Source organism: Patiria miniata, unplaced genomic scaffold, assembly GCF_015706575.1.
Source record: "Patiria miniata isolate m_02_andy unplaced genomic scaffold, ASM1570657v1 HiC_scaffold_3, whole genome shotgun sequence".
NCBI classification, from domain to species: Eukaryota; Metazoa; Echinodermata; class Asteroidea; order Valvatida; family Asterinidae; genus Patiria; species Patiria miniata.
This window is the reverse complement of record NW_024037069.1, coordinates 2,940,515-2,956,137: the sequence shown is the minus strand read 5'-3', so window position 1 is coordinate 2,956,137 and position 15,623 is coordinate 2,940,515. Positions and strand designations below refer to the sequence as shown.

The 15,623-nt window shown below is 41.2% G+C and overlaps 1 protein-coding gene and 1 long non-coding RNA gene across 2 annotated transcripts; both read left to right on the top strand.

The window, feature by feature from the left end:
* The first annotated feature begins 463 nt into the window (after positions 1-463).
* Positions 464-10,430, top strand: LOC119738169 (scavenger receptor cysteine-rich type 1 protein M130-like). Its single transcript, XM_038212920.1, has 6 exons — positions 464-500; positions 1,215-1,417; positions 6,398-6,539; positions 7,597-7,923; positions 9,108-9,416; positions 9,910-10,430. The coding sequence occupies exons 1-6, from the start codon at positions 464-466 to the stop codon at positions 9,933-9,935; spliced, it is 1,044 nt and encodes a 347-aa protein (XP_038068848.1). The 3' UTR covers positions 9,936-10,430.
* A 3,132-nt stretch (positions 10,431-13,562) lies between these two features.
* LOC119738666 lies at positions 13,563-15,394 on the top strand. The gene is made up of 3 exons (XR_005272486.1): positions 13,563-13,647; positions 14,168-14,239; positions 15,319-15,394. It is a non-coding gene; the product is annotated as an uncharacterized LOC119738666 (long non-coding RNA).
* The last annotated feature ends 229 nt before the right edge of the window (positions 15,395-15,623 follow it).

Below are 15,623 nucleotides of genomic sequence, written 5' to 3'. Positions count from 1 at the left end.
TTAACATTCAAGCCATTTCACACACATTTTTGTAACAATAGGCACACCATGCCTAGTGGTTTTTCTTTTTATGAAAGTGAACCAACTGCATTTTTGCATCCAGTTTTCAAGACAATGGTGCTCAGTGATGCATGACTCAGAAAACCTTAAAGCCCCTGTCACACTTTTGCGTATCCTAATTCCTTATGAGTTCCTTATCAATTTTTTTTCAATACGCAGCCGCACGCTCAAAACCTCGAATTTTTTTTTTGATTACTTTGACTTACGTGCGACGCACATCCAGCGTAGAAGTAACGAATTCAGCGCACCCATTGCGTATGAGATGCGTATGAGTTGCTATCTGTGCGTTTCTCATAAGTTACGAATAAGTACAATGCGCTGCCCGCTCGCAGGACCAGCCGTACTAATTCGTGCAATACGTCGGCATTCGCTATGGGTTCGTTCAGCGTGCGTTGTATCTGCGATGCAAGAACGCCATGTATCGGGGTGCGTGCCGGGAGGTCAGCGTATTACCGCGTATGAACCGCTTATCCCCACGAACACATAACGTACTCGTACCGCGCTCGACGATGCGGGACCGATGCACTGCGTATTTATAACATATGACCTGCGTAACAGCGTACGCAGCGTAGTTTTGTGCATGCCCAAAACTATACGGCGTACTGGACCGTAACAAGCGTATGCCTGCGTACATAAAACCTACACAAAACAATAGAGATGTATATGAGGTGCGTATTGTGTGTACGACTGCGTATGAAAAAAATGTCAATGCGCATCTCATAAGGAATTAGGATACGCAGAAGTGTGACAGGGCCCTATCATTGAAAAGCATAGAGATTACGCTTTCAGATGTTTTATAGCCAGTAAGCATATGGTCTGTCCATACTCATTCTTTGAATTTGGATTTCCTTTTTTTTTAAACACCCGTATTTAGCTCCACTGCGCATGTCTGTCATCACGCAAGGAGACAGGCGCAAGTAATCGAACGCACTCAGTAAGCGGCGGCCGCCAGATAATAAGTGGCGGCCGCCACGTGATAAGTGACGGCCGCCACGTGATAAGTGGCGGCCGCCAGATAATAAGTCGGAATATATTTTTTGGAGGTGTGAAAATATTTTTTTTGTACAGAAAAATATTTCACACGTACAGAAAAATATATACAGACTTATTGATTGGCACTATCCCTCTTCCGTATTTTGTTTTATCCCCCACAGGTACTGGTTGGTGGGTATGCCCAAATGGAAAGCCCGAGGGTCAATGGATCCAGGTAGACCTCGGTCAGTACACGGCCATCACAGGGGTCATCGTACAGGGATATCCGGGAGGCAATCATATCCTAACCTTTGCTGTAAACTCCAGTAATACCGGCGAGTCCAATGATTGGCAGAAACTAACTGACAGAGGACAGACCGTACAGGTGAGTCAATGATCCCGTCAAGAACTATTCTCTAGTTTTTACATTCCATACGAACAGTGGATCACAGAAAGCCAATCCTATACGGAAGCCGATCGTTCCAGGTTTAAACTAGTGAATTTTGGTACATTGTGAAATAAACTCATTACATATTGGCGACATAACACAATGCTTTTATTAATTAACGCAATAAGATTGTAAAATAGCACAATGCTTTTAAGAAATAAAGAAAAAAACTATTATAGTTAGTTTGCAAAACTATTGTGCTAATTTGTAAAAGTTGCATTGCTTTAAATATCGCTTAAAGTGTTGCATTGTTAGGCCTTTTCCCGCAAACCTTTACGTTAAATCGCAAATTATTGCGTTTATTCGTAAACAATTGTTGCGCTAATAGTAAAATGCTATGTAGTCAAGCATTGTTTGGCAAGTAACACCCATGTACATACCAGTAAAACTAGCAATCGGAGAAAACGGCATCTAAAGTTGAACGACTTCTTAAACAACCCTTTGCGTCAAAACAGCAGAGTATTTTCAGTTGGTTTCTCGTTGTGGACACTTGATGAATTGAATTTATTAAATCTACTGTTTTTCATTCGTTGTGTAATAAATCAACAAGAAATCAGAGAAAAAAGGTGAGTGTTAGTCCGTGAAACAAGCTGCGAAACTGTTATGTTCGTTTTCACGAAGTAACACTCTTCAATATATATACATCAACACGAGGAAAGTGCAACTTAGGTCAGCGCGCGCGCGCTTATACATCAACCATAGATATAGAACTTAAAATAACTAGATCGGACGCGCGTTCGAACGCGCCATTCACTGTGCACAAAACTTCTGGGTTCTTCATGGACGCGCTGCAAAGTCATGTGAATAGGGCCACGCGCAAAGGGCAGCTGGTGAATCCTGGACGGAAAAATATCGCCAACACCCCCACCTGAATTCAGCTATGCGTTGAAGTTCTTAACAACAGGTTGACATTTTTAACTACGATTTTTGACAATGTGACATTTCATATTCCTTTGAAAAGTTACACATGAGTTTGCCTCTGTGTCTTATTTGGGGCCAAATTGGCGACTGTGTTGAAGGTAATTGATTTTCAGCCAAGAATACCAATTTGTACCGAAAAGTAGCCACATTGTGTTCTTATATCTTTAACAAAGGCAAATGTCAAAGGCGTAGTTAAATGTCAACCTGTTTCATGAGATTTTCCCCTCTTTTTTAAAGACAAAACATAAACTTTTAATTTTACCAACATCAAAATGAAATAACAGAAAATCATTCTGTAAATGAGCAACGATAAAAACGGGCACTCGAAATATTGCGTTGCTTTAATAATAATAATAGCTTTATTTACAGAGGGTAGCCATGTCACCTGACAGATGATTTTCAATGGGCCATCAATTAATACTGCTAACCTCAATAGGAACATTACATTTGAAATGTATGGATGACTACAAAAACAAGTCTCTGGCCATCTGTTGTGAGTACTGAACAAACTAATACTTAAATAACTTTTAGGTAATAAACAATTTATATACAATGAAAACTTACTCGTTAGCTAATAAATAATCTGATGAAATGGCAGTTCCATATCCATATCCTCCATTAATCAAGATGTCAAGAATATCATTGCTCATGAAAAAAATACATTTGGTTGTCACCATTCGAATATTTATGTGAAGGTCTAGCCTATGCAACCACCAGCAGGTGAGTATTGCTTCCCATAAATTTATGAACCAGAATAAGTAATCCAATATATCTTCCTCATATGCATGAACGCCAACAGAGGGCTATTCAATCTTTCAATTTCTGAGGGGCAACAATAAGACGATAACGAAATACTAAGCGAAACTTGTTAAATTTTAGCTATGGTCCACGCACGAGGCCCAGTTATGCATGCGTTGCCAGCTATCTCCTCACTGTACGCACAGTCGGCAGTGCAATCTTCTTTCTGACGAAGATGTACGCTTTTGTCGAGCAGTGCAAACTTCTTCATCTGTTCACTATGATTGTGATTCGTTGAGCAAGGCGCAGTTTTCCAAGCTCCAGCAAAGTGACTTTCAATTGCAGAATAGGAAACTGTGTTTCCATCTGGTCGGCCGTCTCTGGAGTAACAAGTTGCTCCTCTTACAGGCCTTTTACCACCTCTCTGACGGATAAGATCTTTTTTGACATGATCGTCGATTTTCCTGCCGGAGTTGTCTGTTTTCCTGTTCAAGCTTGGATTATATAGCCTTCCTGCTACTTCCGAGGGTAGATCCATTTCTGGTGGTAGACTGTATGCATGCTCTATCGCTGATGTTTGTTTCGCCGGTACAGCCATGCACTGAAGCAATATCTTCGACGGGGGCTTGGGTCGGTTCTTTCCTTGCCGTTGGCAGCTTTTCTCTCTCGTGCTGAAGTCCATACACGAGACTGTAGTCTTTCTACGAAATAAAACAAATAAAGCACATGATAGGCCTTTAAATACATGACAGTAATTATCGATAGCCTATCCTGGCCCCAAGGCTCATTGTAATACTTACAGGCTTCAAATGAGTCGGGTAGTCTTCAAAGATTGACGGTATGGCATCGACACCCTGCAAAGACGATCGTGCTTTGTTGGATTCCATTTGCTGCCATTTGGAATATTTCTAGGAGAATGGTGCATTTTCTTTAATCACCCACATCCCACAACAAAAAGTGACTCCCAATCCTCGTTCCCCCGCAATCCTCGTTCGGACTATTATTGAAAAGCAGGAGAGGGGAGGGTGATGTTAGGCCAGAAATAGGCCCTAATGTTGTTATTCAATGTTCAGGATCAGAAGTACCATCTTAACTTTTAAAACAAAACACTGAAAATATTTTAAGTAGGCCCTGCGCGGTTACTACAAAATTCGGAGGATCCTTTGGATCACACAAAGTCATGGGGGATTTTTCTCCACACCCATTCCTGTGATTTATGCCCATTCGGCATTGCGTAACGTAGCCTATATTGAGTTATTTTTTATAAAAGCTGTCTTGTTCGAAATGTACTCTCAAGAGATAAATTCTGTGTATAAAGTTACTCACACATGATGTTAACTTCTTGAGAGACTGTCCTCCGGGTCCCCTTCTCCGTCTTAGTTGAACTTTGCTGCCGCACAGATTGCCACCATTTTCAAGCAGTGATGGAGTACAAGTGATCGTCATGCCGAAGAAATGCGCGTTTAAATTTTTGACCCTATTCACGTGACCAATGGCAGCGTCCTGTCAAAACGCGCGTATCATACGCGCGTCCGATCTAGTTTTTTTAAGTTCTATATCTATGACATCAACACGAGGAAAGTGCAACTTAGGTCCGCGCGCGCGCGCTCATACATCAACACGAGGAAAGTGCAACTTAGGTCAGCGCGCGCGCGCTCATACATCAACACGAGGAAAGTGCAACTTAGGTCAGCGCGCGCGCGCTCATACATCAACACGAGGAAAGTGCAACTTAGGTCAGCGCGCGCGCGCTCATACATCAACACGAGGAAAGTGCAACTTAGGTCCGCGCGCGCGCTCTCATACATCAACACGAGGAAAGTGCAACTTAGGTCAGCGCGCGCGCGCTCATACATCAACACGAGGAAAATGCAACTTAGGTCCGCGCGCGCGCGCTCATACATCAACACGAGGAAAGTGCAACTTAGGTCAGCGCGCGCGCGCTCATACAAGGAGAGTGTTACTTCATGAAAACGTTTTTGCTCACATTTGAGCAGAGTGCACGCCATGCATTGCAATGGTAAATGGAACTTGAGTGTTACTTCGTGAAAACGAAAATTGTCACTTTTGCGCAAAAATTTCCATGGATAATTTGCGTAATTATGAAAGTAAAGCTCTTGAAGCTTTGAAACTTCGTGCAATGGTAGGCCTTGATGAAAAATGAAAAAAAAAAAAACCTGAAAATCGAGGAAAAAAATATGGTTAACACAATGGAGTGTTACTTCGTGGTGTCGGTGACGGTTTAATTGCGTTATGTTGAAATGGCATAGCGTTAGCTTGGTATCTGACCAGCTCGATCGGATCTCAGAAGCTAAGTGCAGCCGGCCAACGAAGGCGTGTTCACCTTATTTTGACCTTTGACCCATAACTGTAGGTCAGACGACCGTCAACATGGACACTTTTTTAATGTTTGACCAAGGCCAACATGTTGACAGCGTTACTTTTGTCATTTCAGCTTATTTGAAATTTGACGTTATTTTGACCTTGACCCCATGATGACCTTTGACCCTAGTTTGGTCATGTGACATGTTGGGGCGTACGTGGCTACTGATACGTTTGACAAAGTTTGGTTGACATCTTTCAGGGCAATAGACATGTCGGGCAAACCTGAGTCAATTGGGCTCCCGTATAATGGATTAATGTCAAATAACATTGTTTAAAAATTAAAAACAAACCTCATGTCCTTTGACTGGAGCTTGGGTCGCAGAATCCATTTTAGTCTCAAGCACCGACGACGGTTTCATGTCAACATTGAGGGGGGGAAAGCAGTATAGAAAATTCGTAAGGGGGTGTTTTAAGCCACCTGACTCTAGCAGGAGCTATGTACGCATTCGTGTTGCGCGCCAATTGCTCCCAGTGTGTACATTTACATAAAATGGGTGTTGGAAGACCATTCAAGACCAATATCTTTTAGCGCTATTACACGTACAGAATAATATTATAAAGATTTGTAAATGGTAAAACAATCTATATTCATTGGGACAAATTATTGGAGGGGGGCATCGCCATCGGCATACACCATCAAAAAGAGTAACGATTGTTAATTTGTCAAAAGCCACTCTGAATTGCATCCTCGTTCACCCGAGGTATATACATGCACGCAATGGACTTTCATGTTAAAAGGTAATAAAGCCATTAAAGTTTAGTATCTCCCTACATGGGTGCAGTTAGCTCTTCCAATAGCAAAGACGTCTGACGAATATTTGAACTACCGGATGTTGTGTTGGTGGTCATATAGTAAATCGTTATATTTTTCAGTTGAATGGGCACAATGGTGATAGCCAACCTGTGAATGTGACGTTCCCCGTGGTACTGATGGCAAGATTCCTCCGCATACTTCCACTCACATGGAGTAACAATCCTTATTATTATCTGAGGTTCGAAGTGCTCGGATGTCGAGGTAATAAAAATATGTCCATCTAAATTATCTACGTCGCCGTCATGAATAGAAAGGCAATGATACCACTTGTTATTTCACGGTGTAAATGTTGGGAAATTGTTAGTTTTGGAAGGTCCAGGCTTCTTCCAACTCTGTAAGAACCAAATTCGAGCACTGACTAGAGTTTCATGTTGGGATGAACCGTCATTAGAACTCAGGGGAAGGTGTATTAATTCAAGTCATATGTATAATTATTTTGAACTCATTCGTTGTGACAGTGCGACTCAGATGCAGGCCGAACGATCATATTTGACTGTTTTCATTCAGTTATTTCCGGTCGTCTACCCTGTAAAAAATCAAAGGTACGGTGTGAATATATAACACTCATGGTCCAACAAAGATACCACCGGTGTTAAATCTAACACTGCTGTTTTGGCAGTGTCTGTTTCTTCGACTCTCATAAAACCTGTGTCAGTATTCAGGTCATGGAAGTTAGAGGGTTGGGAGTTGGGATGATGGTATTGTCAGCTGATATCACTTGCTGGGTGTGTTCATTCGTTTCTTTTCTGATTGATGACACGTGCTGGTCCAGCGCTGTTGCATTCTGACAATGCCCAGTACAAATCATAAGAAACGATGGAGTTGGATCACAAATTGGATAAAGACCTTCATACTGCGAACTGAGTGGGGGATCCGAGTTGAGTTGCCTGGATGCATGTAGACAAAGACAAAGGAATGGTCATTATTGCCAGACAACAGTCATCATTGGAAGGGTGAATACGTCTGATTACACGATTTGGGCCATGATATGGCACCTCGAGTTTGGGAAAAAAGTTAAACGAACGATATGTATTTGCACAAGCATCTTTTGCGCGTTTTTGTGTTTAAATTATAGTACGATTATAGAGGCTGTCGTTCACAAACAGTCGGCCAAGAAGTGAACCTAATGAAAGAGTTTGAAACTTACAAGACTTATTGTTATCGAGAGTTAGACCTACGTTTTATTGTTGTTCAAAATCGGAACACACATGTCATTCGCGAACTAATTCTGAAAGAAACTAATTCTCGATCCCAACAGTCACTAGCGGCATGATTCGATTGGTGAGCGGTGACGACAAATGGAGCGGTCAAGTGGAAATCTACCGCCATGATGCTTGGGGTGCAGTCTGCGATAGCAGTTGGGATATGAAGGACGCCACCACCGTTTGTCATCAGCTCGGCTTCATCGAGGCTCTGGAGGCTAAAACGGGGTTGTCCAGCCGAGAGAGTGACCGGCCGATCGTGATGAATCGAGTCGCCTGTACTGGAACTGAACGACGGCTGGCTGACTGTCCGTTTGTCTGTACCGGCTCTCAGCAATGCAGCAGCTCAACTGTAGCAGGAGTCGTTTGTAAACCAAGACCTGGTAAGAAATACTCCGCCCTCTTTAGTTTCCTGTCATTCACATCCGACTTTGTGTCCTAAACGTCAGCTTATTACACAAGTACATTTTGTGTTATCAAATCATCTCCAGATATTTACGACATTTCAGCGTTCTCTGATGATAAAAGTCCACTAAATTAAGGAGGTACTCAACCCCATTCTTCAAACAAAAGCACTTCCTAAAAAATATACTGATGAACTCAATGAAAAATCTGAAATATTTATTGTTAGATCTTACACCCACAAAATAGACAAAAAATAGGAATTCAAAACCTTACTGGTGCCTCCCAATGCTGGTTATTTGGACCAAACATTCTTTTAAGGTTGCATTCCCCTTGCTCGCCAACATATGATATATTTTTTCTATAAATAAATTTGCAACTTACATGTTTAATTCCAACCAAAATTTTCATTTTCACTTTTTGGACTATTTGCAACCCTCTAAAGAAAAAAAACAGGTTTTGCTTTGGACTCAAACAGATTCACTTTGCGAACAGACTGGCTTCCGGTCCGTACATTATCCATACTAATAAGCCTCTGTACTAATGACGTCACATTTGTTTACATGTGCACTTTCCTATGGAGCCAGTGGGGTCCCATGGTCCACTGAGCACCATAGGAAAGCACACATGTAAACAAAGTGTGACGTCATTAGTACAGAGGCTTATTGTGGGACGGGGACCAGCCTACCCGCGAGAATAAAATTATTGTCTGGAAGGAAATAATTCGAAACTGTGAAGTAATAATGATTCAACAACTAAACGGGCTGATTTTTTTGCTCGACGTCTCATTCAAAAGTTAATAACATTCGTATTGCTATAAAAAAAAATAGCAATAACTTAGAAAATGAATCTATTTTTTTGGATAAAACTTGTTAATAGCACGGGGAACGATTCTTGAATATAGGCCCACTTGATGTCCTCAGTAGGCCTATGGGTTCTTTGGGGCACTGTCACTGACAGACAGGTAATTTGATTCTGATCGCTACGTGACATATTTTTATCAGCCTGTATTTCCAGCTGAAGAGGGGATTTGGAGGTCTTCTAACCATGAGGGCGGGCTACCTATCCGTCCCTTTTCCATTACACCACTCCACAGTGTAGGCGTCAGACTGTAACTCGCCTTGTTTTCTAAATTGAGATGATGTCTTTATTGTGAAATGATCAGATGAGCTTCGGTTGGTCGGCGGATCTCGCACCAGCGGCCGAGTGGAGATATACCGTGGCGGCAGCTGGGGCACCATCTGTGATACAACTTGGAACCAGACTGATGCGGGGATCGTCTGCCGACAGCTCGGTTTTTCAGGCGTACTGGAGGCCAAGTCCGCTGCCCACTTCGGGCAGGGTAGCGGACCCGTCCATATGGACGGTGTGGCGTGCGAAGGCTCCGAAGAGAAAATTACCGACTGCCCTTCCCACTGCTGGGAAGAGACAAGTTGTAGCCACTCACACGATGCTGGAGTGATCTGTAGTGATGGTAAGCGAACAATGAGGGCAGTGTAACGAAACCTACACCACCTTGTCAAGGATTCAAATCATCATAGAAAATACTCTGCGTATTCCTATTATTAGAAAGATGGATTTGTTCTTGCGTCATTCAAGAACTAACAATCCATCCAATTTGACAGTAAAAATTATCATTGTGCATTCATCCGAATGAACAAAAGCTCGAATAGTACAAATGTGTGTTCAAGTTATTGGTGGCCTAGCAATAATCGGTTGATGCCTTAATCAATATTTGCATGGGTTTCTTGAACAAGTCCAGATTGTTTATTTCATTTACGTCTGCGCATCTGGAAAATCGTTCAGAAAGAATATTTTATTGACTTCTGTGCTACGGCCTCATGATTGTAGATCAAGGTTTCTGTTAGGACTCAAGTTTTTTTAATTGAAAATTGTTTTGATTTTTTCAGTAATTTTCAACAACCTTAGTTGCAAAGTTTTTGTTTCTCGATTTTGTATTACTGCAGAAAACCCCGTAACAACCAACAAGTGACGAAAGCTAAGCAATCAGGAGGGATAGGGCACCATACATCATCATACACACTCATGTCCTTGCAAAGGGACACTATTTCTTCCATGGTATTTCGGACCATCAAAGCGCCCCTCGTGAACTGCTGGTCGACTTCGTCTATAGTCACGTGACTGGCCTGGGCCTATAACCCGTGCATGCTGTAACAAAATTATATGGAGAGTGGTAACTCGCTTCTCTTGGCATTGTACAGAATATTAATGACTGCGCAATCTATGACACCAGTCTTTGTTAACAGTGCGTACTGGCTAGATGTAGTTTTGAGTCAGAGGCAGAAGCTTTCTTGTTGTCAATGTATGTTTGTGTGCAGCATATACAATGCGCATAAAAAGCATGCAACAATCATAGTCTCTTTGTTTGTTTGAAAAATATATATATACAAAATGATAATAAGAAAACACCAAAAAACTACACAAAAGACCACCCGAAAAACGGAACAGGAGTGGAATCGATAATCAATTATATTTTTGAACTTGCATCAATTTAGATATTTTTCAAAGTCAGCTACTCAGTAGAATGAGTCCATTGATATAAATACGTTCAAATGAAATTGGGGAACGAAAAGTCAAAGCACAGTGGATAAGTAGTGAGGGTGAAAATTGTGGACTCTCTTACACTCTGATACACCGATAAACTTTAATTTTTATTTCAGGAAAAGCTACGATGTTGCGTTTGAGGTAGAATACGTGACGGTGAAGAAACTTTGTCAAATACTATGGTTGATAAACTTAATAATTGTTGTGTTATTGTGCCATGTATAATATTTGCCTTAATCGTATGTTAGAATAAACCTGTCCTTTTTATCTAGGAGTAATATTTATTAGATTTTCAATTACTTTATAACTGCACTTGTTATAGACCTAGTACTTGATTATCATATTACCAAAATAAAAAGAAAAAATAATTAACTGGACACACTTAAGAGGCCTCCTTGCCTTGTCATAGCCAGACCCCCAGGTGGATTCTTATAATTGTTGGTTTGTTTACGATTCATTACGTTGAAATGCTTGTCTTGTTTTATAATATTGATTATTTACTTTCTTTTTAATGCAATAACCGTGCGTGAATACAGCATACAAATTTTGACTTTGGGGTCTCTATGAACTACTAGTTGAACAATTTGGGTCAGTGAGTGGGTCAGTCAGTGTGTTAGGTACAAAGAAGACCGTAGTCAGGCCCTCTGGGACCAGCAGAGTAATTTTTTTGGGGACCAAGGTGAGACTCATGCAAGTCTATTTCACAAGTGAGAGACAGTGAGTCAAGCACAAAGAAGATTGTAGGTTGGCCCCTCGGGGACTACAAAAAGGACCAAAATTAATTGATTACCAATGTTTTTAAATCGATTGCCATCCCAACCATGACCATCGCACAGAATTGCTTTTGATACCATATTCATTGACCCCTGATAAACGTTACATGAAAAGTCACCCAATTTCATGCCGATGGGGGAGTGGGGAACCCCAGCTCTGACTCACATTTTATGTTTTGCATAGAAATATATTATGAATAATGTAAAACCTCTAGTCTGTGACTATATACCGGTAATAATGTCCGCTTGTGCACAACATTCGGACTGAGCCAGCTGGGATACGGGGGCATCATCGCATTTAAACAGCGCCTCCATTGAAAGTTTACGGAGGCCAATAATGTGTCCAGAGGAAAAAACCCTGTGTTACATTTTTAGCATTGATTTGCTGATGACCCCCCCCCCCCCCCCTTGGCAGTATATAACCAATCGTGATGTGTAATGGCGCGCCTGATACAAGCTGTTCTTTCGAGGTTTTGCCACCTTTAGCCGCCTTTATATCCTGTTCAATACTTATATTATTTTCCATTTCTGTCATGAACAGGTAATAAATGTGTTTGAAATTAATTGAATAAAGGGGGCAACTGATCTGGGGCCTACTTACTGCTCTGCAACCACATGTTGCTGCATTGTCACTGCCAGATATTTTTGATATATTGCCCAGAACATTTGAAGGTTAAGTCTGTTTTGGATGAACGTCTTGAACATGGATGTTAGTTACAGGCTCGTCAAACATGAGGGTAACTATGAACCTGAAAGCCAGTGTCAAAACATATCCGTCACAAGGAAATGAATGTCTAGGCCGGGACTTGTTTTCGGCTCCGCCCTAGCTCCCTACGTGAGCAATTTGGTGCATTGGTACTCTACGCAGCAATGTCACTACCCGATGTTTGATATATTGCCCAGACAATGTCAGAGGTTAAGTCTGTTTTGGATGAACGTCTTGAACATGCATGTTAGTTACAGGCTCGTCATACATGAGGGTAACTATGAACCAGAAAGCCAGTGTCAAAACATATCCGTCACAAGGAAATGAATGTTTGAAGCCGGGACTTGTTTTTTGCCCTAGCTCCTTACGTGAGCGATTTGGTGCATTGGTACTCTACACAGCAACGCCACTACCAGATGTTTGATACATTGCCCAGACAATGTCAGAGGTTAAGTCTATTTTGGATGAACGTCGATCTTGAACATGCATGTTCGTTACAGGATCGTCATACATAGGGTAACTGTGAGCCAGTGTCAAAACACATGCGTCACAAGGAAATGAATGTTAACCTTTGCGAAAGATCCTTGAACTTTTTAGTTGCTGGCTTGTCTTAATGTGCGCGTTGGATCTAGTGCCAGAACACATGCGTCACAAGAAAATGAAGAAATGACTTCCAATGTTCACCCATTTGACCTTGCCATATTGGTCCCGCCCAGCTCTGCTGCACATCAATGAATTATAATGTTGTATAACACATTGATAACTTTCCTTATTAGGTTGTTCTGTAGTATATTTATTCAATTTTAATGAAATTAGGTCGCAGGTGCAACCCTGCTCAAGTCAGTTTCTATGTTCAACTTTGAAAAACCATTATCATAATAATAAAAAGTATAGATCTAGAGTAGACATACTTTTCACGTGAAATTTCACTGTGTGACCAGATTTTTAAAAACAAGTTAAATCGTCCCTATAGTCAGGTTTCTATATGACAGACTTGTCATGGCGATTTTGTGCAACTGAGTGATAATAGATGAAACATATGTATTCGTAATCCAGTAGCGGATCTAGAGGGGGTTGGGGCTTGCAATACCCATCCCTCCGCCCAACCCCAACCGCTAGCCGCTGACTAATGTTGATACTAGTAAAATGGGGTCCAAAATAATGAATGGAATGCTAAAGTTACTGAACTGCCTTAGAATGCAGGATCGTAGATTTTAATATTGATCAATCGTTCGACGTTCGCAGAATGTTAAAAAGGGCACTCGTTGCGAAATGTTGGGGAAGGGGATGGTAAATGCCACCGTAACCCCCCCCCCCGGATACTACGCCCTCGTTTAACCCAAGTCGTAAGTCCCCGATATAGCTTCTCAGCAACACAAATAGACCCACGTAGACAACGTCTCGGGGGATTCGTTCCATGGAAGCCAGACGGATTATATATCTGCTCAGCTAACGGCACCTTTTAACCCCGACACATCATGCCCAGCACCATGATATATAAACAGATCAACCAACCTCCGTCGGTTCACACTCGGCTCCAGCTGATCTCTCTTGAAGACGTTTGTATTCCTTTCTCTCATCGTATTCCTAAACAATGTCTTGCTCTGCATCAAATCTGCTGGTGTTGGCTGCCACGCTGATCACCATCACTGCGCCCTCACGTAAGTGTGAAATTGAATTGAACTTTTCGTTGTCAACTGTAATTTTACAGATTATTTTCTGTTGCAAACAAAACAAAAACCAACACATGGAAATCTGTAAGCAGGCAACTGATTTCTATAGCTGAAACTGTGTAGGCTATGTCTGCGGTTTACAGTTACAAGCATCACGATCCCAGCACAAAACGTGTGCACACGTAACAATAAATCTATTTTTGGGCTGAAAATTGAAAATAACTGGGACGGTACATTTTGAAAACATTTTCGTCATGTTAGTTTTCATTTCATAGTTTATTTGTATTGAACATAGTTTCGCTAGTTGATGCCTCATCACTTTTACTACTGTATCCGTATAGTTTATGTACAATATAAGTGAATCCATTGGATTCGGCGCTGTCAGAATGCCCAAACCATTGCCTGAAAACAAGAGACGCATTTTGCGCCTACCTTTTTGTCTGTCAATGTTTATTCCAGTTAAAAAGAATGAAAATTAAAGTATCCCAATTTCGACTTTGTATTTTAGAATTATGCTCGGCCCATCCTGTAGTGCAAGATGTGACGTCACAAGACCAGGCAAGCAGCTCAAGCATATCAGGTAAGCACATGAAACTGCTGATAATTATTTAATTGTAACATTAATGTTTTGTCTGTACCCCTTTGTGTTTGCCGTGTGGCGTTCCGATGGTGGGTGGGGGGGGGGGGGGTGTTCCACTCCTCTCGTATTCCTTTGAGTGAGGGAACACATGCAGTAATAGTTATTATCTGTGCAAGAACAAATATAATGACCCATTTTATCCCCACCCCTGTAATTTAAACCATATCTACAAATATGAAGCTATACCGTGGCTTTATGCAGTCCCAATTCTCTGGATTTGATCGGAATAGAAAACAAGAAAGGGAATGGAGCGGGGATATAGGCCCTATCACATTCAAGAAATACCGATACAATCCATCTGAAGAAGGTCATTAAAAACCAAGCAAAGTAAATATACTTGAAAATGTAACTTCATTTTTCTCGACGCATAGGTTCCCGGTAAAAGTGCAATGGTTTTGTCGTAACCATTCCGATTAAATGATGATAATGACTCTTTTCTCGAAAATGATAGCAAACTAAGCGCACTGATTTCACTCGGTGCATGATCCTATTATTTACTTACAATCAAGTATGATATTTAATAATTTCTTTTATTTTTCTTCTTGAATTTTGCAAAAATTAATGGTGTCCGTTCCCTATAAAGCTGCTTCAGCACGACAAGATGTCAGAATTTGGGACTTTTTGCAGAAGTAAATTTTGGGTGTTTGGTGCAATTCGTGATTGTTTCAGTAAATAACAGTAAGTCAATGAGCAAACGTTCTGCACTCATCATTCAATGAGCAAATTCGTTGGTTCCTATCTCAATTTGGACAGAAATTCCCTAAACTCGGGCTGAAGCGGTTTGCAACATCGCAATCAGTTGTCAGGAAAAACATTGAATACTTGAATGTTTAATGCAAAACTGTTAAACTAGAAATGATGTTTTATGGTTTTCTTGCATTTTAGAGAAACGGAAGGTTGCGAAAAAATATGTTCCAGTGTAAAATTCATGCTGTGGTCCCATAAACAAATTTATTTGGCAGGCAAAATGAGAATGAAAAAACGATATCTTGTATTCGATATATTTTGTGTCATTTCAGGTCTTTCGTGTACGAGTTCTCCACTGGGGATGGCCAGTGGGGCCATCCCTGATTCCAGCCTGACGGCGTCAGGCTCATCCAGCTCATCTTATCTCCCAAGCAAGGCCCGACTGAATAGTAAGTCTCATCGATTGCTACTCAGTCTCTTATTGCCATAGTCTGCAACTGTTGCTTACTTTGTGTTTTTCCCCCTTTTTGTGAGTTAAGACATAGGAATTGTATAAGCCCGATTCTAAAAACAACTAGAAACTTGTAAAAAAAAATACTAATTATCGATGCATTTTGAATGTTTTAATTATGGATTC

What these genes read in the sequence shown, in the direction of transcription:
- LOC119738169 (XM_038212920.1), top strand. Translation starts at nt 464, where the DNA reads ATGCAAGAACGCCATGTATCGGGGTGCGTGCCGGGAG. An exon ending in CGTTTGTAAACCAAGACCTG is followed by an intron (nt 7,924 to 9,107) that starts GTAAGAAATACT and finishes TGAAATGATCAG; the next exon opens with ATGAGCTTCGGTTGGTCGGC. An exon ending in TGGAGTGATCTGTAGTGATG is followed by an intron (nt 9,417 to 9,909) that starts GTAAGCGAACAA and finishes GTATTACTGCAG; the next exon opens with AAAACCCCGTAACAACCAAC.